General features: G+C 30.0%; 1 protein-coding gene across 1 annotated transcript in view; it reads left to right on the forward strand.

Annotated features, from left to right (window-relative positions):
• Positions 1 to 18,694, forward strand: part of LOC107444760 (uncharacterized) — a 28,975-nt gene extending 10,281 nt beyond the window's left edge. Inside the window, exons 2-5 of the mRNA XM_087151132.1 lie at positions 5,556 to 5,611; positions 7,734 to 7,835; positions 13,024 to 13,101; positions 18,537 to 18,694. Coding sequence (XP_087007258.1) covers positions 5,556 to 5,611; positions 7,734 to 7,835; positions 13,024 to 13,101; positions 18,537 to 18,635 — 335 coding nt within the window. The 3' untranslated portion in view covers positions 18,636 to 18,694. The remainder of the gene's footprint in view (positions 1 to 5,555; positions 5,612 to 7,733; positions 7,836 to 13,023; positions 13,102 to 18,536) is intronic.
• Positions 18,695 to 25,054: the final 6,360 nt, after the last annotated feature.

The following is a 25,054-nucleotide window of genomic DNA, read 5'->3' on the forward strand; positions in this document are numbered from 1 at the left end:
ATTTATATGAAGTGGTGATCAAACTGATTTATAATTATTATTATAATTCAAAAAGTTTAGTGAAATAACATGAATTTCGCTAGCACTTTAAATATGAAAATAAAATCTTCCGGGAAAAATGGAAGAGTTGGCAGCTATGCGGTCGGTTGAACATATGATGAAATTGCTAGGAAATTAAACGAAATTGAGAATAAACCAGATTAAAACATAACCATATTAACCTTTACGCAGGTGTAATAAAATAGAAGATAATAGAGAAAATATATACAACTATTTACATATTTACACAAGACTAACAAAAATCTGTCAACCACAAAGGAAAGGTTATGTAAGCGATAGATAGTCCGGCAACTACATCGTCTGTGATATCATCAGTTATAGTGATGACCTAGGCTTCCTGATAATACCACTCATTTCTTGGTTGCTCTGTAATATAGTTCATTTATTAATAGCATATTAATACTTACATAGTCAAAAAAAAAACAAAAAAACTTTAGTTATAGATTCCTACAGTATTTAAAGTGGCAGAGTAATAACAATTTATGCAAAGAATGATTGCTCAATTTAGCAATTTAACAACTCAGGTCCAATATATTTTTTAAAATTGTTTATAAGTAAGGGTGGATAAAATGATTGTAGATCTAATTTACCAAATCGGATACTAGTATAACATAACATTTGATAAAACTTCAAAGCGCTGTTATTCAACTTTCAAAGAAAATCCCAAGATAAAATCGAAGAAATTAACTTATTTAACATAAAATTAAATTAAATAAAAATTGTTAAGGCTATATAATAGAGACAGTACTTATAGCTAGCCCAGTACTGTGGAGCTAGCCCAAACAAAAACATTTTCTTTTAAGATAAAAAAGGTGATTAGAAAATTATATATTTCAAAATTAGCTTATGCTTCATGGAAAATAAAGATAACTGTTTAAATTTATAAAAAAATATTCACACCAGCCCCGTCTCCCTTTCAGTTAAATCTGACAAGTTAAGCGTCCTCGCAAGTTGACCAACTGTCTAGGCTAACAACTGTTATCAAGAACCAATTTTGCAAGTTGACCACTGACCTATACATTAAAATATGGGGATGAGGGTAGGAGCAATTTAGAAAATATAATGCCATTAAGATTAATTCTCTTATAAAGAGTGTATAATTAAGATTGTTTCGATTTAATAAGTTTAATTTAATTACATTTAACATGCTTTAAAAAAAATACTGTTGCATAGAAAAATGAATATAAAATGATTTAACATTTTAATTCACTCGAACGGTAAATCAATGAGAACTCTGAGTTTATTTCTTTGCAATGAGACGGTTCCATTTGGCGGTAATAAGAGACAATGATAGGCGAAGTATGTTGCTTATACCCAGTTTATTCCGTTGTTTTGCTTGCAATGAGACGGTTCCATTTGGCGGTAATAACGGACATGACAATCGAAGTATGTTGTTTATACCAAGTTTATTCAGTTGTTTTGTTTGCAATGAGACGGTTCCATTTGGTGGTATTTGGAGACAATGATAACCGAAGTATGTTGCTTATACCCAGTTTATTCAGTTGTTTTGTTTGCAATGAGACGGTTCCACTTGGCGGTAATAACGGACATGACAACCGAAGTATGTTGTTTATACCAAGTTTATTCAGTTGTTTTGTTTGCAATGAGACGGTTCCACTTGGCGGTAATAACGGACATGACAACCGAAGTATGTTGTTTATACCAAGTTTATTCAGTTGTTTTGTTTGCAATGAGACGGTTCCATTTGGCGGTAATAACGGACATGACAATCGAAGTATGTTGTTTATACTAAGTTTATTCAGTTGTTTTGTTTGCAATGAGACGGTTCCATTTGGTGGTATTTGGAGACAATGATAACCGAAGTATGTTGCTTATACCCAGTTTATTCAGTTGTTTTGTTTGCAATGAGACGGTTCCACTTGGCGGTAATAACGGACATGACAACCGAAGTATGTTGTTTATACCAAGTTTATTCAGTTGTTTTGTTTGCAATGAGACGGTTCCATTTGGCGGTAATAACGGACATGACAATCGAAGTATGTTGTTTATACCAAGTTTATTCAGTTGTTTTGTTTGCAATGAGACGGTTCCATTTGGTGGTATTTGGAGACAATGATAACCGAAGAATGTTGCTTATACCCAGTTTATTCCGTTGTTTTGCTTGCAATGAGACGGTTCCATTTGGCGGTAATAACGGACATGACAACCGAAGTATGTTGTTTATACCAAGTCTATTCAGTTGTTTTGTTTGCAATGAGACGGTTCCATTTGGTGGTACATTGGAGACAATGATAACCGAAGTATGTTGCTTATACCCAGTTTATTCAGTTGTTTTGTTTGCAATGAGACGGTTCCATTTGGCGGCAATAATGACAACCGAAGTATGTTACTTATGCCCAGTTTATTCTGTTTCGTTTTTGGCTGCTGTCTCTGCCGAAAAATCCATTTCATGCAAATAGGTTGTCGGAAATAGCAAGCAATAAGGATTTAAGTGCTACATTATCAATCTCAGGGTAAAGCTCTCGTCGGCGGAAAGTCTCACAAGCCAGAGAGAAATACACCACAATAAATAAAATTCAAATTAATTCTCTAAGTTTTTTGGGCGGCCTGATCCAGTATTATTTAATCTACGGACCGGTACCAGTCTGCGGCTCGGGGACCACTACTCTAATAGCATAACATTGAACTAACCAAGTATTTCCGATAGCTTCGTTCTCGTTAAATCAGAGCTCGTCACGAGCGAACTCGTCGGTAGTTTATACTGGAGATTGGTATTGCAAGTTTGGTAACATAATGCTAATTTCAAATTTCATGCGTATTTATCTCTGAAATTATTTTAAAGAATCGAAATTTTTTCTGGAGATAATTTAAAAAGTCGTTTATCTAAAAATAAATTTGATTTATGAAAATATTTCTGAATTGTAAAGTTCATAAATGTGCACATAATTTTAAAAGAAAATATAACTTCTTTAATTAATTAACAAAATCACAAATTTCATATATATATATATATATATATATATATATATATATATATATATATATATATTAATGAATGGCGAAAACTTAAGTGTCAATCTAATATTTCCTTTTTTATATACTATTACTTCTATCAACTATTTTCCGTTAATGATCATATGTGTGCATTTATTTAATCAAAAGGTGTTAGGGATTTATTTTCATTAAAAGTTTTTTTTTCTCTTTTTTTAATTTTACGCTTTTTTTTATTTATTTTTTTCCTGTGAATTTTTTCCTTTTTTGTTCAAAATTAATTTTGTTTTCTTATGATTTCCCTTTCTTCGCTAATCTCATGTAGACAATTTTAACGCAATTATCAAAATAGAAAATGAGCAAATTTTTGAAACATAATCAAAATTTAATTTTAATTATGTTAATTAAATCTTCTAAAAAAACGATTATTTTTTTAAAAAAAAAACTATTTAATTTATTTATAAATCCATCATATTTTAATCAATATCAACATCTTCCATTTAGACGAGAGATTTTTCTTAAATATTTAAAGAGGTACCAAATTTTTCTAAACCATTTTATTTTTAATTAAATGAATTTGATTTACTATAATATGACCGTTATTTCACTTAAACATAACATTCAAACATAACAAAATGAAACTAGTTAGGCATTCTTTATATAAGTTACCACTTTAAATATTGTGGGAAGCTAACACTTCTATCTTTGCAACTATGCATTATAAAAGCAAAGTAAATAAATAAAATAAATGAGTAAAAAAAAATTTAAAAAACTGCCATTATTAACTTGTTTAGGACCGTGATCACATTCTTGTTGATCACGCGATTCTTTCCGTACGGCTCATGGTATCATACATAAAACAAGCTCTTCTGGCCCCATCGGCCCATGATCACACGGAAGTGATTTAAATTTTGTACTCTCGCATTACAGCCTGTATTAGTGCACCACGTTTATTCTTTGAGTCTCTCAGCCTAGGCATGCGCCTCATTCTTTCGTGGATCTTATAAAATCGGGGTAATCTGCATAATAATGGTGTTTGTGTGTGCCGACCGGTCTGTGTAGGGGGCAGGGAACTGTCCTTGCATCAGAAAGGTTCTGGGCTCGAATCCCGGGCATGGCATGGATGTTTCCTTCTCTCTGTGTGTGTTCTATGTCCATTCTCTTTTGTGTGGGAATGTGACTCGCCCTATAAACGGGTTGTGGGAATGGAGTGGCAGAAGCAGAATTCCAGGCCATAGATGGCGCCACTGGAAAACAGGAACAATCGCACCACCACTGCCAAAATAGGCATACGACAAAAAAAAATGGTGTTCGTACAAGCTTTAGATACATATGACGTTAATATAGTTTAAATAATATACCACTACAACCATCTTATGACTTAGCGTTGAGAAAAATTGATTGCATAAAGCTAAATTTTCTCTCGCTTTTTTTTTCTTCTGGTGCATTTAAAAAGTTCCAAATCAGTGACCGAACTGCACCAATTGGCTATAATCAATTGTAATATTGCGATTGTTTGTAGAAACTTTGCTTTGAAATGAAACGCAATCCAAAATTGTTGCTGCAAATAACTGATTGATTATTGATAAATTTTCAGTAGGCTGGTAAATGAAGAAATGACAGCTTAAGACATTCCTATAAGGTTGTGAGAAGAATAATGAGACGGGAGAAGAGAAAGTATTGATTATCATCACCATAGCAAAAATTTTATCTTGGCTCTAGTCGGCCTCAAAATTGGCTCGATATGGGTCCCTTGGATGGTGCTTTCAATATAAATGTAAACAATAACAATCTCGAGCTCTCGACCTGCTCTATAACTTTCGATTTGAAAGTATACAGCTGCTTACTACAGGTTATTCCGCGAGGCGATATATTAAAAACAGATACCTAATTTTGTTTTTAATGAGGGAAATAAGTTATATAATTTTTAAACTCAAATCTGCTGTATTTCATAAGATATTAATGGTGTTAAGTATTTCTGCAGAGTTTGAAGTGAAAATTTGTTTTAGTTATTTACAGATGTATTGTTAAAAAAGGTTGCTAGATTTAAAAAGAACTCGTTTTTTGGCAGTCCCTCTTTTTATTACGGTTTGTTTTTGTTGCAAGCCGTGTACCATCGTACGAGTGTTAGCATATTGTTTTGTGATGACAGCGAGATTAAGTTTATTTTACAAAATATCATTTTGGTTTAAATTTCGAAGATGGTATATTGTTTACAATAATGCCATAAAATAGAAAATCAACTCTTTTAAATTTAACAGCTATGAACATTCTTTTGCCTGAACACACAATTATTTAATTTCGCATTAAGTTTTAATTTTATGCTTAAAAACTGAAAAAGATTCCTCATTATCGAATCGAAACCACATGTTTTAGTGACATTATTAAAGCTAATTTTTGTCACTTCTATAGAATTGATTCTATAGAACGAAAAATTTATATCCATTGCTTCAATTGTCTTTTAAAATCTTTTGTTTTTTTTTCCAATAAAAAAAATTATTTTTGTTGAATTTGTCTATCCTAATGATTATGCAACTTTTTAGAATTGGATGAGAAATTAAGTGTGATGGAGTGCGTGGATCATGAGACCCAAGGCCAGGTGATATACTTTTGTTTTATTTATATACAAAAGTCATTCTTTTTCTCCCATATATGTCTCACACAATCCTTATTTATGACCAAGGTCTCAGGAATTTCCTGTTGTCCGTCTGTCTATGCAAAATGCACACAGCCTATTCAGAAGTTTATATCATTATTTATTTATTTTTTCGTAGATATTGTTTCATCGGAAATACAACATAATCATAACTGGAAAAATGTTCGATTTGAAATTAATGAATTGAGGCGATACGCATTGCGTGAATTAATATTTTTTTATTGAAAATAATTAAAGTATTTTCTTAAAATTGATACGTATTTTACATTTAGTTCATTTTATTATATAGTTTTTTAAGATTTTTTACTGAAGACTGTGTTGTTAGATTAAAAATAATTTTCATTTTGGTTTTAGTTGCTTTTTTTTTAATAAGTGTAAATTAAAGAATGAGTTTTAATGTGTGTTCTTCGTAACTAAAGAACGAAAGAAGTATAGACAAAAACAACTTAAAATGAGAAAATAACTTAGGAAAAGTGTAAAATAAGGTAATAAAGAGGCAGTCCAAATATTATGTAAGCACCTGCAAGTGAAAAAGGAGTTAGTGATTTACTCACAATTGTTTAAAAGGGGGTAGTAAGGTATACATAAGTAGAACCATAAAATTTAATTATTTTTCGATTTTTTTTTCCGAATAAACGAAATGTAAAAAAAAAAAATACTCTTAGAAAAATTTTAAATTTGAAATAAAATTCAAATTTGAAAGAAAAAAAGTTTTAAAAATTTTTTTTGAAGCAGTTTCAAAATTTTCTAAAACTAATTTCTATCACGCAAAGTTACATTTTTTACTTAAATTAAATCCAAAAATTCCTTAAATTATAATTGTAACAGTAAAAGTCGAAGGTTAAACAGAAAACAATTGGGTTTCTTACGTAAGAATAAATAAGTTTTGTTGTTGCAAAGGGTTTGTAATTTATTTATTTTTGCTGACAGGGAAAAAGGGGAATATTTTCATATTTCGTAACCCCGTTCGTTCGTTGTAGTGGAACTGGGCGTCTGACCATTCATCCTGAAATTAAACTAAGAAACATACATGACAAAATTAAAGTTTGGGGAGCAAATGGAGTTCTTGAGAAAGGAAAAATGGCACTTTGCCATTATTAGGCAATAACAAAATTACAAGTAATAAAAATGTACATGAAAAAGGTAAAATTAAAGTACAATGGGAAAATAAACACTAATGAATATTTACAATATTATTTTGTAACCCCGCAAACTTGTTACGAAAGCATTTTAAATCACTTTTGAAAAATACCTGTAAAGTACATTTGAATTCTCTGTTCGCTTTATATATTGCATTTTGAGTTTTATTCTGTATTTTCTCGAATTTTTATTTTCGACTTTTGTTTGATTGTTTTATTTTTATTTTACAATTTTTGCTTAATAAGCTCTATTTTCGTTTCATTGTTTTGGTGCTCCTCACGTTATTGTATTAAGTGATATATGCTAATATGTGATATATAATAATACTGTATTAATATTTGCTTTGCTATATTAATACAATGTTAGAAAGTACTATTTTTTCGGATATAATCGTGTGAGCTGATGACGAGATTATTTATTTTCCTTATTTCATTTTGTTTTACATTTTTTTTAAAAATTTTTTAAATTTATGAATATTTTTTAAAAATATTTTTAATAGTTTTTTACTTCTCCTTTAAAATATCCTTATATCTTTTTCTTCATTTTGTCTATATTTTTAACTTATATATATATATATATATATATATATATATATATATATAAGTTCAAAATGAAGATAAAACAAAGGAAAATTATAGACATATGAAAAAAAAGGAGGGGAGGAAATAATAATTAAAAAAAATAACAAATAACTGATTAAAAAAAGGATGAAATTTATAAAGGATGAATTTAAAAAAAAACCGGAAAATAAAAGATATAATCTTTTCATCAGCCCACACGATTATATCCGCAAAAAAGAGTCCTTTGTCTTATCTTCATTTCGAACTTATCTAATGAGTTCTGTTTACTATATATATATATATATATATATATATATATATATATATATATATATATAAAATATCAATTTCTCTATTTTTTAAAGGCTCTACTTCCATGGACATCTTGCCTTAATCCTGACAGAGATTTGTCAAAGAAAGAGTTGATAAATCTGTGTTGCAAGACGTTGCATCCAACTTACAGGATGGTAAGATGTTTCTTGAGATTTAATTATAGTGATAGATTAGAAATAATATATAATGTCTTTGTTAAAATAAGACAGATAGGTAATTACAGAAGAATAGAAAATACAATATGTATAAAATATTTGTTAACTTATTAAATATAATAATTTATGCTACTTTTCTGAACATTAAGTCTTTCTTTCGTTAACTTTCGGCTTTAGAATATATCAATTCACTATTCATCCCGTGATGATGGTAATTGATATCGTTGAAGACGTCTGAGACACGTCAATTATTGTTTTGACATGAGAAAGAAATGACTTTTCCCAGACGTCTTCGTATGTCAAGGGCTTGAATAGTAAAACGCATATTACAAGATTATTTATGCTTATTCTTTAAAAGTGATATATATATGTCCCGCAGTGGACTGATCGTTAAGACACGGTTCCCAGCAGATCACCGAAGTCAAGCATCACTGGCTACGGCCAGTGTGCGGGTTGGTGACCACTTGGATCAGTCTGAGTAGGGACCGAGGGTGTGCGGTATTGGTCCTCGTTAAACTGTTCTACCGTAAAGTGCTCGACTTCGCGTGCAAGTCGTCGGGCTACCGAAGCGGGGTTGCCTTTTCCTCTGCAGAGGATCAAAATTGTGATGGCATGTCTTCGGATCATCTTCAGGGATGTTTCCCAGACCGTCGCCAATATAGCCCAATGTGCAGCTCTAGTGCAACGTAAATGAACTACAGCAGCAGCAATAAAGTTGCATTTGATATGATACTTTGAATTTTTGATATGTAATGGGGGAAAATTACTTAAAAGGAAAAATATTTAACTAAAAGCAACTTAAATTTCGTTACCACTAGAAAATATTTTTTTTAACAGAACGGAGCAAGTTGACATCTCTGGAACATAACTAACATGGTCTAACTTAATTTTTATAAACACGTTTAAATTATTTATATGCGGTGGTGAAGAAAAATTCTCTTCACTCCATTTTATTAAAATTTTAACACGTTACGTTCGCTACCTCAAGGATATATATTTTATGAAAGTTCTAAGTTGCGAATTAGAGCTGAGATTCTATCTATTAGAGACTGTCACCAGAGTTGCCATTTGCTACACTCTAAAAACTGTACCTCTTAAATAAAAGGCACAAGCTAAATGTACCCTTTATTTTCTCACGTTAGAGGCACATAACTAATGTGCCTTTAAAAATGAGAGGCACCACAAGAAATGAAAGGCACCAAAGCAAACGCGAGTCAATGCGCGGTACGAAAGGATTTTACCGGTTCCCTGTGCCTCTCAAATGGGCTTCCCTTTTTTTTTCTTCGGTACGATGTAACGGAGAAGAAGCGCATGCGCACATCAATGAAATATTTTATGACGAAATACAAATAATAAAAGCAGACGATAAAATTAGAACACCAGAAAGTTGTTGATTTTTTAGAATTAGTTTTGTGTGGAATTTGAGTTTTCATATTACCCGTTACGGGTTTATCTAGTTTGTTTTATGATATTTTATCTATCCCGTTACGGGTGAGTTTTCATATATCCCGCTACGGGCACTTTTTCTAGTTTCCTTTATAAGATTTAACTATCCCGTTACGGGTACTTTATATTTGTTATTGTATTTGTTGTGGTGTGAAATAAATGTTTCTATAAAAAAACTGAACAGTTCTTTAATATAGCTTGATACGCTAAAGCTATGTATTAATTGGTGGCAGCGGTGGGATCCGTTCCAGAAATGTTTTATTAAGTTTTTGAAAGAATTGATGACAAATATTATTGTTATTAAGGATTTCCTACTTTAGAAAAAATTAGTGAATGAGATGTTTAAAATTGATGCCAAGAAGTGTGGAATTCGACGGTACTTTGAACTCTTTGAACAGAAAGCGAAGAGATTTAGTGTGAATTTCGATCTTTGGTTTTCGTGTGCTTTACAGCTTATTCCTGCTGAAAGGTCAGAAATTTATGATGATAATTATTATTACTTTAAAGAAAATCTCATTGCCAATTTTCAGTATGATCCACAAGCTATTCCGTGTAATAACGATCGCCAGAAAGAACATTTTAATGAGAAATGGAATTCGCCAAGTATTGTGAAGAAATTTAGATCTGAACGTGAATGTTTCTATTGTGGTGAAATAGGACATTTTAAGAAATACTGTAGACATCGAAATTCGGATTATAGAAAAGAGAATTATATCCGATTGTTGTAATCAAGTTTAAGCACGAAAGTAATTTTTATTTTAATAATATTTATAAAACAAATGCATGTTTAATGATTGGGGCAAAAATGCAGAATTTTACGTTTTTTAAAATACAATTAAAAAAAAATTCTGAAACAAGCTTTCCAAAAAAATTGCAGAAGGCTTTTCATATATTCTGAGCTCAAATAAAATCATGGATTAAATAATATTAAGTACAGGTAGTTCTAAAAAAATTGAAGGCTAATGTTCCCAAAAAGGGAATGATGGCGCCTAACTGGTTAATATGTTTCGCCAAAATCTGGATTTTAAAAAAATTCATTTCAATGGAAAGAAATCTTTTATTTTACACTTGTTAAGTCATTTGTTTAAGCATATTTCATGTTATAAAATATCCAAGTTGTCAAAATCTACATCTATCATTTTAAAATATTCTATGTTTTTCCAAATTTGTGCAACTGTATACATCATATTGCAACTGTTACTAAATTATGTAAAATTGTTCTTTATGTGTGAAAATAAAAGATATAGATTTCATGATATTTAGTGTTTAATTTTTGATCCTTATGAAACTATTTTATGAAATCTCTAAATATTTAAAAATTATCTAAATTTATAATAAATTTCCATTTTGAGGATGCTTTTTGGAAAAGAAAAAAAATCCATGAATTATATTGACTTGGCTTAACAGAAATAATTATTATCTTTTTGTACCTATATCTGATTAGAAAAGCATCATTGTAGTTGTTGAAGTATCATTAAACGGTACATAATTAAAGAAATGGTATAAATTTACATATTTTATAATTGTCTATGAAAAAGCCTTAGATGGAATCCTTTGAAATGATCACTTTCAAGTGGCCAATATTCAAAGAATTGAGAAATATTTTTCATTAAGAATTATTATAATTAATATCTTGGTAATAATGTAAACCAAACAGAAAGTCCCTTTTTATATAAAGTGCTAGCAAATTACAAATAGGTAAAAAAAAATGTGTTCAAATCTGGTAAATAACAGGTTTTGGTACCACTAAATGCTTGTTTCAATGAGCGGTACATAAAAGCAAAATCTAAGGTACAATGTACCTTCCAAGTTAAGAGGTACATCTGATTTTGCCTCTGAAATCAGAGGTACATTGTGCCTTTCATTTTTAAAGGTACGTTGTGCCCTTAAAATTCAGAGGCACAAACAATCCAAATGTGTCTCTGAAATCAGAGGTACATTGTGCCTTTCATTTTTAAAGGTACGTTGTGCCCTTAAAATTCAGAGGCACAAATGATTCAAATGTGCCTCTGAAATCAGAGGTACAGTTTTTAGAGTGTACGGACATGCCAAAACAATTTAAAAAAAAAACGGTAAGTAACCATAAACTAAATTTAGCAAATATTTCACTATTTTTGCTTGCTTTTTTAAAAGGTGTTACATGACATAGCTACAAAAAAGTGGTGAATTATATAAGCCTACGAATTATTTAGAAATATTGGTGGATAGAAATCTACTAAATTGAATATATTAAACAAAGAATCACAATTGATAAACTACCACTTTGAAATACTTATTTGCTGTCCGGATTAAGTTGACATCTCTGTGTCAAGCATTATTTTTTCAGTGGTAGTGAACTAGAGCAGAACGTTTTGAAACAAAAAGCTTCTCTTAAAAAAACCAATTGAACTTTAAAAAAAAAATTTCTACCAAGGTTCCCGAGGGCTTTGAAAATTTTAAAAAGCTATAATGAAAATAAAACAAGTGTCGATATTTGAATTTCTGTGTAACCACCACTAAAAATTGTTTTCCGAAGAAAGTATATAAGCATGAAAATTCCACCTTATAAACCATGCCAATACAGAGATGCCAACTTGCTCCGCTTTGTAAAGTAGTATTTTCTAGTGGTAGCGAAATTTAAGTTACTTTTAGTTTAGTTTTTTCCCTTCTAAGTAATTTCTTCACCACTAAATATCAAAAATAATAAGTATCATATAAAATGCAAAGTTAAAACATCAATCTACTGGTTACTCTATTAAAAAGTGGACGTAACTGTCCGTTTCTAACGAATTTTACTATATAATTTGCTACCACTTTATTAAAACTATTCCAGAGAGCGTATCAGTTGACATCTCTGCCAATAATATCAGTTACCCTAGGGCAAATTACAGATTCAGAGGTTTAGGTACGTCATCTAACACTAGATCGCCGCCGACCTTCTAAATTAGTTAACCACAAAGTGGTATATTAATATCTTCTACCACTACTAAAACTTTTCAAAGACCGAAGAAACTCGGTCTATATGAATTTACAGAGCATACACTTTCGACAAGATAATTTTTACTGCACAATACAAAATTTATAAATAAAATATTTAAATAAAAGTGGTAGAAAAAAAGCCATTTCTTTATTAATTTTTACTTTTATTGATCTATTATGGAAACACAAAATTGTGTTAAGCACGTTTAATGTGCTTCCATTCAGCACATTCACAAAACATTATCTTAGTATTAGTAATATTTATGTTTTAGTGCATAAAATCCCAGTTTTAAAAATTTCATTTCACCACACAGCAAATTAATAATTTAAACACGACTTCAGCTGCTCAAAGTTCTGAAAGTAATATTTATACTTTTATGACTTCATTTTTTATCCTGGAAAAAAAAATTCATAATTTTTGAGCTCCTGGAAAAAAATTAAAAAGTGGTCGTAATGTTAATATAATTCTTTTATATTATTATATTTGTAGATACCAGATTATTTTATCTCGATAATGGAAGCTGATATTAAGAAATTTGCAACTTCTTTTAATTTTTTTTTCAGGGGCATACCAGCCCTGAGTTAGCAGTTACGAAATTTACTACCACTATTATAAATTAAAAAGACCTGTGGGAACCCTGTAAAGGAAAATCCTTTAATATTCATGAACATTCACTTTAATAACATATTTTTTAAAGAAATTCTAGTTTTATAATTAATTGAAAACATTTTATAAAGATATTTTTCCTATTATAATTTAAAGGTATTGGAAGATCTTACTGGTTGTGTGGATAATTTAATGAGTCCGGTTGATGCGGCGGTGTGGATGCCTATAATGGAGGTAAAAAGAAAGAAATTATTGTAGTACTTTTATTTACTTATTGTACTTTTATTTACTTATAGTACTTTTATTTACTTATTGTACTTTTATTTACTTATTGTACTTTTATTTACTTATAATACTTTTATTTACTTATTTTACTTTTATTTACTTATTGTACTTTTATTTACTTATCGCACTTTTATTTACTTATTGTACTTTCAAATTTCCCAATTATAAAAAGTCTAAACTATGATGCACCGAGTACACGAGAATTGTCCAACCTACCCTGCCCAACTTTTGTTACCCGCTGCTGGCAATCGAACTTCCACATCCTTATCCGGTTTTTAATTCTATAATTATGTGTACTGGGAACTAGAACGCGATTTTCCAATCCAGCGGCTTTTAACGACCACTGTTTGGCATTTGTTTTAAATAAAGAAAAAAAATGATTTTCGACTTTTTTCTTAGTTCAGGTAACAAATATTGAATGAAATTAAAGCTTACATTGTAATTGCGATCTACTATAGTCAAAAAGAAAAGCTTCAAAAAAAAAAAAAAAAAAATAGATCAAGTCGTTAAATGCTGCTGGAATGTAAATTAGCAATCTGACTTGGCCAATTTCACAGGGTATCTAAAGTCAGGCAACAATTATGCTCGATGAAACTGTGGTATTAGGTTCGATAAGTTTATTAAATATCGTAATGTAGAATTAACAATATTTATGGAAATAACAAGATAATTTTATTCTAGTAAAAAATGAATAAAAATTAACAAAAGTGGCTTCCTTTCGTTTTAATTTTTAGTAGGCAAGATATTGAGATGTCTATCACTCAAAATTACAATAGAGACTTTTTGTGCGAAATTGGAAAATGCTCTTTTTACACATCAAAAAGTTTTGAGTTTGTCATTAACTTTAAAAATTAGCATATTATAATGATGCCAAATGGCAATGTGTGCTCTATCTGTGGCTGGGATTGGCGAATTAATTTTGAATTTGAAAGACAATTATTGACTTAATTAAAATTTGGATTACAAAGGGAGATGAATTTTCGTAAGAATTACTCAACTGAATACGTTTAAATAAACTAATAACAGAAAATGGTTGAAGTTCGATTCAAATTAAATAGGGAGATCAGTCATTGATCTATATAAAAATATATTTTATGTTAATGTATGAATTTAACGTTTATATATTTTATGTGAATGTATAAATGTAATGCTTTTATGTTTTATGTGAATGTATGAATATGTCGGAATATTATTTCAATAGGAAAGCAATTATATTAAGATTTATAAAAAGTTTTAGAGTGTTTATAAAAACAACTATAGTTATTGAAATGCTTGAAGTCCATCAATTTTTAAAATTACTGATTTCGGTTTCAGTCATAATAGATATTACAACTAATAAATTTTTTAGCATTGGTTTATTAATAAATAGAGAAAAAAAAACTAAAAGGAAATTAGTGAAAATGAAATAAATTACCAAGCAGTAGCTTATAAAAAAGAAAATATAAACATTATTTATAAACAAAATTAAACAGTTAACATTATTAACTGTTTAATTTTTTTTTAAACAAATAAAAAATAAACAGAAAATGAATACATAGTATTATTAAAATTTTAGTGCCTGGAAGAAAAAAACCATCGTTTTTAACACGTTCACGCCGGGAAAAGTGAAAATACTGGTACGGGAAAAGAGAAAATACTGTTAGAAGAACTATTTCAATATTAGATAATATTCGGGAGGAGTTAATCTATTCTCAACAATAACAATTCTCTGTAAGGAAATTTATCACGGCGAAGAAGTAATTCAATATAAAAATTGCATCCGTTAAAAACAATTGGTAGTTATGGATTTTTATTATTCCCAGAAAAAAACTAAAAAATGAAATTTATTTGTTACCAGTTTTTTCTCCGGTGCGCCGCCCGATGAGACAATCTAGCGTGACCCACCGGTGGGTCACCCCTTCGTGAACGTGTTAAATTATAAAAAAAGAATAGGGGAAAAAGTTTTTCTACCACAAGTACGGAAAATTTTTAAAAAATGCCAAAAATAGTTCGAGCTTAAAACTTAAGCTGTGCTTCAAAATCATACTGATTTTTATTTGCATAAACAATGTTATGAAGTATTGTATAACTAATTAAATTAACAAGACACGAACTAATCTCATGCTATATCTAACCACGCTTATATTCATGCGAGCGTATGCCGTCTCGCATGCTAAGTAGGGCGTTCGTAATGAAAGGGTTAATATGAATGACTGACTGAATGTAAACAATAACAAGCTTCCTAAAACCGGAAGACGTTTAGAAAACTTCCGGTGTATTCATCTGCTTATGTTATGCTTACGAGGCGATGTGTGAACAGGCTTAATTCTCTAGGAAGTTTTATTATTGTAATTTGTGATAAAATTTACGCGCAATTTTACCATTCATAAGAGATTCTTGTAATTTACAAATTCTAATGGATTGTGAACGTGAAACAAATTAAAGAAAATTAATATCAAAACATAAATAAAGTGTAAGGTTTGCCATGTTTTGAGTGTTATCTCTCATTTGGCTATATTTGTGTAAAATATCACCATTTGATATTTTCTGGGTTGCATCATACATCACCAGGCCTGAAAGCGGGACGGAAAAGAGAAAATACTGGTAGGAGAACTATTTCAATATTAGATAATATTCGAGAGGAGTTAATCTATTCTTAACAATAAACAATTCCATAGCTGCCAACCCTTCCGGTTTTCTTGGAAGATTTTATTTTCATATTTTAAGTGCTAGCGAAATTCATGTTATTTCACTAAACTTTTCGAATTAGTATGATAATAATTTTAAATCAGTTTGACCACCACTACGTATAAATAATTACAACAAAGATATAAAAGCATATTATTCCTTTCGCTGCGAAATTCAACCTGATTAAAATATAAATAAATTTTTGAGGAAGATAGTTATTTCGTTATTATTTTACTATCACTTGGAAAATCCATTCTCAAAAGGAGTGAATGTTGCCAAGTATGCTAATCACTATAATTAATTTTTCCCTCGCGAGGAAGCAATTCAAGATAAAAATTGTATGCGTTAAAAACAATTGGTAGTTATTGAATATTATTATTCCCGAAAAAAAGGTAAAAAATTAAATTTATATCTTACCAGTTTTTACTCTTTTCCGTCTTGATATATATGGGCTTTCAGCCCAATACTTCACCTTCCTACATCAGAAAGCTTCCACACGGTTTCTTCTAAGTAGTCTGCGCAGATTATTTAAAAAGCGAACCACTTGTGCCCATGAACCCAAATTCTATTGTAAAAGTTCTTGAGAGAAATTTATCATATATATTTGAGAATTGAATCTGTAGTGGTTGACAAGTAAATAAAACAAACCAATTATATTCATAAATTAAACAAATTTTTAGACATATATTTTCTACCACTCTCCAATTTTTAATAGATTTGATATTAAATTGTGCTCTTATTAATTGCTTTACCCTCATAGTGGACTAATCGGACTTCCTACACAAAACCGTGTGGAGGCTTTCAGTTATAGAAGGCGGTGCATCATAGCATGCAGGCGTAGTTTTCCAAATTCATTAGCTGTTTGTTCCGTGAAAATTTAAATAGGAAGAATGCATTTTATTGTTAACATTGTTAGCATAATAATACTCGATTTTTCAAGTTTAGACGTAAAAATCAAACGGAAGTAATAATCCGGAAGTCTTACGACGAATTTTAACCCCTAGCGCCATCTGTGCATAACGCGGTATACCATCCATAAGATCCAAAGACTTGATTAATCGGTCAATGGTGCTTCGCGCCAACACGCCAAGATTTTTTTAATTTTCAATGTTCTAAAGTGTCATAATCAGCTAGCTGCTCAGGCCAATGGCTGCTTAATTTTGCAGCGATGCATCTTTATCTAGAATACAAAACACTTATCTTTTCTTTTTACTTCAAATTGCATTCCAGTAACCAGAAAGTATCACTTTGAAGTAAACATTTTCAGCCACAGGCAACTAAAACTTTAAAAAGTGGTGACTTACGAAACTCAACATTTTATTAAAAGATATTATAAAATGCAACTTATAGTAAACAAATTGTAATCTTGAACTCTATTATATATCTGGGCACCTGAGTCCCTTTTCAAATCTGCTTTTATTCTTTAACTTTTAGATGGTTTCCATGGGTTATTGTTTTAAATATGAATAATTTTAAAAGTAAGTTATAGTGGTAGTTAAAATTGAATAATCAAAGAAACTGTAAATAAATAAAAATTAATTGAGTTTCTACCTCTTTTTACATTTTTTATCACCTGTATATAAAAAAGGGCCGTAAATGGCATCTGGTGCGGGAATAAGTTTTAATGATGATGTCAGTATCATCTATTTAATATTAGAAAATTTTTTAAGTACAGTATTTTTTTTTAAAGTTAAGTATAATATTGTACTATATAATACTGCCAAATATACACTAGTATAATACTGCCAAACTATAAATAACTTTTTTTTGTGTTTTTAAAAAAATTCATAATAAATTAACACGTTCACGCCGGGGTGACCCACCGGTGGGTCACGCTAAATTGTCTCATCGGGCGGCGCACCGGATCAAAAACTGGTAACAATTAAATTTCATTTTTTAGTTTTTTTTCCGGGAATAATAAAAATCCATAACTACCAATTGTTTTTAACGGATGCAATTTTTATATAGAATTGCTTCTTCGCCGTGATAAATTTCCTTACAGTGAATTGTTATTGTTGAGAATAGATTAACCCCTCTACCCGGAGTGAACGTGTTAATAAGTATTAGGTCGTTAAAGAAGGAAATTTGTAGGGTTGATGATGTCAATTTTTAGAGCTTTTTTTTTTTTTTTTTTGACTTATGCTCATTTTTTTACCTTTCTGTATATTTCGTTGAAAAGTTACATATCTCTCCTATTTAAAAAAAAAAGAAAAGTGATTCGGTGCTATGAAAATTTTGCGAACGTTTTTAAAAATTAATTTGTTGACAACCATATATATTTCCTCAATTTTAAATATTTAGTGCATTTTTTTATTCAATTTCAATAAGATACTAAAATTGGAATTGAAAAATATGAAATTTTTATAATTATTATTCAAAATAATAAATAGCAAACATCTCCTCGGAGATTTCCGTATCGTGATCTGTGGCAGAATAACCGCCAAGTCTTGGCAACTACCGGGCAACGTCCCGAGAGAAAGAAAAAAAAAAACATCACAGAAGGGGACCAATTCAAAAGGTTAAAACCCGCAGCCACCCTCGGCTAAACATCAACATGCTTTTTTATAAAAAATAAAAAATTGCAAGTCTAAAATCTATTTCACACCTTGGCGCTACAGATCACGATAAGGAAATCTCACCACTATTTCTTTCATTTCATAATATTTTTTTAACTATCTGTTACTAAAATAATTAGAACTTGTTATGTTTTATTCTAGGGTTGCGCTCTCAGCATATCTGAAACAAGTCACGCAGACAGTACACTCATTATACCGAGGCGAGAAACGACAGGTTATACTGACTACATTACTTCATAACGAAAGAGGATTGAAACAAATATTTGTTCAAATATTACTAAATATTGTTTTCATTAGTTCATGCTTTGGTTTATTTATCCAAACACTTTTGTTTCAAACTCATTTTTTTTTTCTGTTTCAAATTTTCCACCCTTCGTTAAGAAAAGAAGAAATAAATGGTGCAAGTCAGTGCAGAGATGCCAAATAATACGAATTCCACAAAATATTTTTAAAAACGGCAGCGAACTATAAACTAAAATTTGCCATGCACCTCAACTAACACAGAAGGCCTCAGCACGGATTAATTTAGTAGTCCGACGTAACGGACATAAACTGCGCATTGCAGGCAGAAAAAGAAAAATGTTACTACGTTCTAGCCACTAAGCTGCGCAGTGGGAGAAGTACGAAAGATTTCATTACGTTTGGACTACTAAAGGATCAAATTTCTTGTTTATAGTAATGTATATAGTTATAGTATTGTAACCTGTGCTGAGGCCTTCTCTCTTCCAACACGGCATTACTGTAACAAAGTGGCATAGCAAATGAATCTTTGAATTATTTAGAAATTTTAGTGGTGGCTAAAAGTCATAAGAATTGAATTCACTAAACCAAGACTTTTACATTAAATAATTATTGCTAGAAAATATTGATCCGCAATCCAGAGCAAAGTTGGCTTCTTTGGCAATAAGCTATATTTACAAGATTGAAAGTTTATATTAACCGAAACAAAATGAAATATGTTTGCTATTGGAAAAGAGCAAAAACTGGTAATTATCATTTCAATTTAGCTAGTTTTCGGAAATATTAGAATAGATTAGAACAATCAAAATTTTTTTTTAACAATTATAACATCTATATGGGTCTGTTACTAACTTGGAAAAAGTAAATAGTGATGAATAGTTAATAATCAAGAACCGTTAGAGTTCGTGTTACTCCTACCGAGAACCAGTTATATATAAAATAGTTTTACTACCAGATTTTTCCTCCTTCCCAGATAGTAAGCAACCTGACTGCAATTATTGTATTTGTCGATACTTTTGATTAACACAACAAGATTGACAATATAAAAGCATCGTTGCAAAAATAAATTTTTTTCTTCGCTTCTTTTGAAAATCCAGGCTGGTAGCAAAAGTGATATATATCTAGATTTTTTTTCTTTCAATCCTCACCTGGAGAATGACCTTTCGTCAATACAGGCATCTGAAGGGCAGATTTGTCGGCCACTCTATCAGGGGCACCACATTAGGTAGGCCAACGTTGCTCCCACTGTAAGGACAGATAGTACAAAGAATGAAAGAACATCCCTGCCTTGCCCGAATTCGAACCCAGAACCTTTCTGATGCAAGGCCAGTTTCCTCACCCCTACACTGACCAGTATGCACACATAGATGTTTTAAGCTATCAATAAATATCGACCTCAAAGGAAATGTATATGAGTGAATAACTTGTGAATAATTAATAATAATAATAATAATATAATTAATTAATAACAAAGTTAATTAATAATATAATTAAGTAATAATAGAATAATAATTAATAATTTTGTAATTCACAAGTGAAAAATAAATTGAAGCATTTTTCAGTAATCTTGAAAAATCTTAGCTACCACTCATTTATTTTTACAGGTCGTGGGCACCCTGAAATTTTGATAATAATCATATAATTTTGATAATATAATTGATAATAATATAATTAATTAATAATGAAATTAATTAATAATAAAATTAATTAATAATAGAATTAAGTAACAATAGAACAATAATTAATACTAGAAAATGATTTGTGAATAATTTTGTAATTCACGAATGGAAAATAAATTTAAGCATTTTTCAATCGTCTTTAAAAATCTTAGCAACCACTCATTTATTTTTACAGGTCGTGGGCACCCTGAAATTTTATTTTTGAACTACTTTTTCCCTTTGTGTGAAAAGATTTTCAAACGCAATATTTTTCTTAATGATGTGTAGAAGTTTTGGACTCAATCTAGATATGAAAGAGCTGTGTAGAACCAGATTTTTTAATTATTAATTTTATTTAAAAATTGAAAGGATTTTATAACTTACAATGCTATGTCAACAAATTGGAGAAGGAATGTACCTTTGCAGATTATTTTCGGTTTAATCATATTTAAGTAGCAAAAATTCAACAAACTTCTTACATTATTCATATAAATTCCAACGGTTACATGAATACTGCTAGTGGTAAAGAAACTCCCAAGAAAAACTGGTCTCGATACTTTGGCAATAACAAACAGAGATGCCAATTGCTCCGGACACGCCAAAATAATTTTTAAAAAACGGTAATTAAGTACAAAGTAAATTTTGCAAATATTTGAATATTTTTACTTACTTTTTAAAAGGCACAGCATGCATTTGTATCACAAAATCGTCAATTAAATAAGCCTACGAATTATTTAAGAATAGTGGTGGATAAAAATCTACTAAATTGAATTTATTAAACCGAGAATCACAATTGATAAACTACCACTTTAAATTATATATTTGCTGTCCGGAGCAAGTTGGCATCTCTGATAATAAAGTACAATTTCCAGACTAAAACCGATTCCTCATCAAAAGTTAAGAACAAGTAACCTGGTTGGTTCGTTTAAAATATAAAAAAAGATGAAAGAAAATAGACTTTTTACAATTTCATTTATTTATTTTTAGTTGGTAGATTGGTACTTTGTTTACGTTGCAACATGGTGGCATTCGTGGACTGCGTCACCAAATTAATGTTTCATAAGTTATCTGACACCACGTGTTTACTTCGTTTATAGTATTCTTTTAAAACGTGTTTCTATATAAAAGTAAATAGTTTTAAATCAACGGTAATTAAAATGAAGAAGAAAAAAATTAGTTATGAAATGATTCGCTTAGGAGAAAGGTAAAAAATTGATTCAAAATTAATTTAGGTAATATATGCATATTGAAATAAGCTATGTGTAGAAAAATAAAATCTATGGAACATGCATTTAGAGGAATCGTAAAAAAAAACGCCATTCTAATTGACGACAATGATGCGTTTATTCAACAGAAATAAAAAAATACCCTATCCTTTAAAAAGCTATGTTTTTCCTTTTTTTAAAAAAAAGTCTGATGAAAATTCAACATTTTATTAACACTAGTGGGCTACGCCCCCTGCTCACTAACGCTCGCCAACCCCCAAAAATTGCTACGCAATCTTATATGGTTTGCTTCGCAAACCAAGCTCACTTCGCTCGCTACTAACTTAGGTACATTGAAAATGCAGAAAATTATAAGTATTCAAAACAATCATTCAAATCCATATAACAACTTTTTTTTTTAAAAAAAAACTATATCTTTTTAGTAAATACTGAGTCCTTAAAATAAATTTGAATTCAAATAAATGACATGTAATTCGTTAAATCTATTAGAAATGTGCTATAGTATAAAATCGTAAGATGAAATTTCTAAAATTGATATCTCTTTAAAAAGGTTAAAATTTTGGCTATAATTAAGTCTATTAAGAATTGAAATAAGTGAATTGCAATGGAAAAACCTGCATAAGCAAATAAATTCTAGTAAAATAAATAAATTGGTGATATAAATCAAAAACTGTCAAATAAATTCGTGAAAAAAAGCGCTTTCGACAAAAAACTAAAATAGAGATCTATCGACAAAGACTTCTGCCTAGCTTATGCTCTCCCTGGTTATTTCAGTTTCCGTTTTTAAAAGCGCTATATGTTGAGCCATCTTAGCTAGATTCGGCATGTGACATTTTTAGTGGCAATCATTGGTCGATTTTCTACATTGCCATTCGAGGAGTTGTAATGAGGCTTTTTTTTATCGCCGTGTAAGAGAAATATATATATAGATTTGAAAATGCTTTAGCATCTTTTATCAATTAGTAAATGAAAATGATCTCAAATAATGCTTTTATTACAGTTGTATTGGTTTATTGGAATTATATATATTTGCAGGCTTGTGTGCTTAACTTTAGACTCATAAACCTTTGTCAATAGAAGGGCAACAGCCGGATTCGAACCTGATAGCTTCACGCTTTGCACAGTGTTTGGCGGGCGATACCGCTAGACCATGGAAGCCCTATTGTAGTACTAGTGCTGGATCTGATTAAAAACTCGGTATTTGGCACAAAGCGCCTCTAACCGATTCATTTTATTATTTTAAACACAAGCACTTCAGTAGAACAATTAAAACTTTACATGTCAATAATTTAAAATAAAAGTCACAGTGGTAGTTACGTTTGAATAATTAAGGACATAAAAGTGAAGTGAGTTTCTACCAATTTTGAGATTTTTGCCGCCTGCGGCATATCTGCTTTAAGTAACAAATTTATTAATGTTGATATAAAGTATTATATTCTTATATTTGGTAATTATTTAAAACTTCTTGATAGTGTAGTAAATTTTGACTATCATGAGTTGGCAGCGAGCAATATCATCACGCCAAGTGACGCTTAATACAGTTAATCTCTCTGATCTGACTACTACTACTTCTAAAAAAAAAAAAAAAAAAAAAAAAAAACAGAAATTTTTTATGATAACGTAAAGTCGCCGGGAAGGGTAATAATGAATAAAGAGATTAAAATATTTTTACTTTATTAATCATAGTAAAAAAAACTAGGCAGGCGATATCTTCAGAAAATCATCAGTGTAAGAAAAAAAATAGTCTCCTTACTACTTTATAACCCATATATTAGAAGGCGGGACTGATAATACTTCGCTTTATTTTATTTACCACTGCTTAATTTGAAAATAAAAATCGTGCAAGAATAAAATTAAAAAAAAAAAAATGCGGATAAATTACGTTAAGATTAAAATGAAAGCAGAACAATTCTTTTACATTAAACATACTTATATTAATGCTACTACTTTGTTATTGCATGTATTGTATTGCCTGTTTTTGTTATTGTATCGCCCGATGAGACAATCTAGCGTGACCCACCGGTCGGTCACCCCGGCGTGAACGTGTATTTTATTTTAATATTATTTATTTTTATATTTCTTTTAATTTAAAATTATTTTATCTTCTCCTGATTTCGTTTTGTGATTTTAGAATCATAACTTTGACTCATGAATGTGATTAAATAACATACTTAAAGTTTAAATATTAAATTTGAATTTTGATCAATAACGTTGTGTTTTGTTTCTGAAAAATGCGAGCGACTTCACGCGTGCCTAGATTGAGGGGGGGGGGGTATTGAATTTTAACAAAGGAGTAAAAAAAACTTTTTTAAGAAAAAATGGGTCATCATTAATAGATATTCAAAGCCTTTTAACGTAGACCCCACCGGCTACATATTCTCTTTCAAAATTTTATATCAATTCATTCGTTATCAAAATTAAATTTATTAAAGAATAAATTCAATACAATGTAACGAATACTTCAGGGAGAAAAATGAAAAATACCCGATTTCCTCAGGGATTTTTATTTCTTCGTTTATATAACTTTTTTAATCATGTATTTATTTAAGTATCATACCATTTACATGTAGTGATAGACAAAATCAAGCTATTTAACTTAAATTTAAAAATCCCACAAATAAATATGAGGCATAAATTTCACTTCAACTTTAAATAAAATTTTACGGAAAATACGTAAAAAATTGGCAGCGATGCAATTTGGAAAATATGCAAAGTAGTCGGTGTCCATTCAAGGCGCTTACTAAACATTCAGACATTCATTCCTTACTGTGTATCACATAATCTTTTTATTTCCAGGCAAAAAGTCGAGAGTAGGCGTTACTTTTTTTTCCCAATGAGGCGAACTTGAAAAGTAACGCCTACTTTCTCTGCACTCGGAAAGTGCGTTTTATGACTTATCACAAATAAAAAAAATAAATTATTATAATCTAAATCTTTTACTCGAGGAATGTCAGTCATATGCCAACATCAATTCACGATTTTCAATTTACATAACCTAAGTTTAATGCTTAGTCAAGAACAGGCATTACCTTCCCTTCCACGAGAAGGCCACGCCTTTCACTCGATTTTTTTCAAATAGAAAGGAGATCATTTCATCTACACCACTGGAAATTTAAAATAATCAAAACTTACTTTTGTAAATAAAAGTGAAAAGTTGACATTGCTAAAATTATTTAATGTATGTTTCCTATAGTAAGTAAAAATTTTTTACTTAAAATCGTTATTTGTCATTATACTTTCTAAAATTTGAAGATCAACAATTTGAACGATCATATTTGAAGGTTTTATGAATGGTGTCCATTCTAATCATGCAAAATTTGAATCGATCAAAATGAGCTAAGGAAATACGTCAATTTTACTTCTTGCGCACTACGCTATATCTCGAGAACTTATTAAGGGAATTGAAAAATGTTTACACACAAGTATAAAATTCGTTGATCCAATGATAATTCCATGCAAAAAATAGCTTTCAAAAAAAGTCAGATACTTCGATTACTCAGGAACTATGCGACCGATTTTGGTAACATTTTGCAAC

The sequence above is a fragment of the Parasteatoda tepidariorum genome, chromosome 9, assembly GCF_982258835.1.
Source record: "Parasteatoda tepidariorum strain Cologne lab strain chromosome 9, Ptep-v5.0, whole genome shotgun sequence".
Lineage (NCBI taxonomy): Eukaryota > Metazoa > Arthropoda > Arachnida > Araneae > Theridiidae > Parasteatoda > Parasteatoda tepidariorum.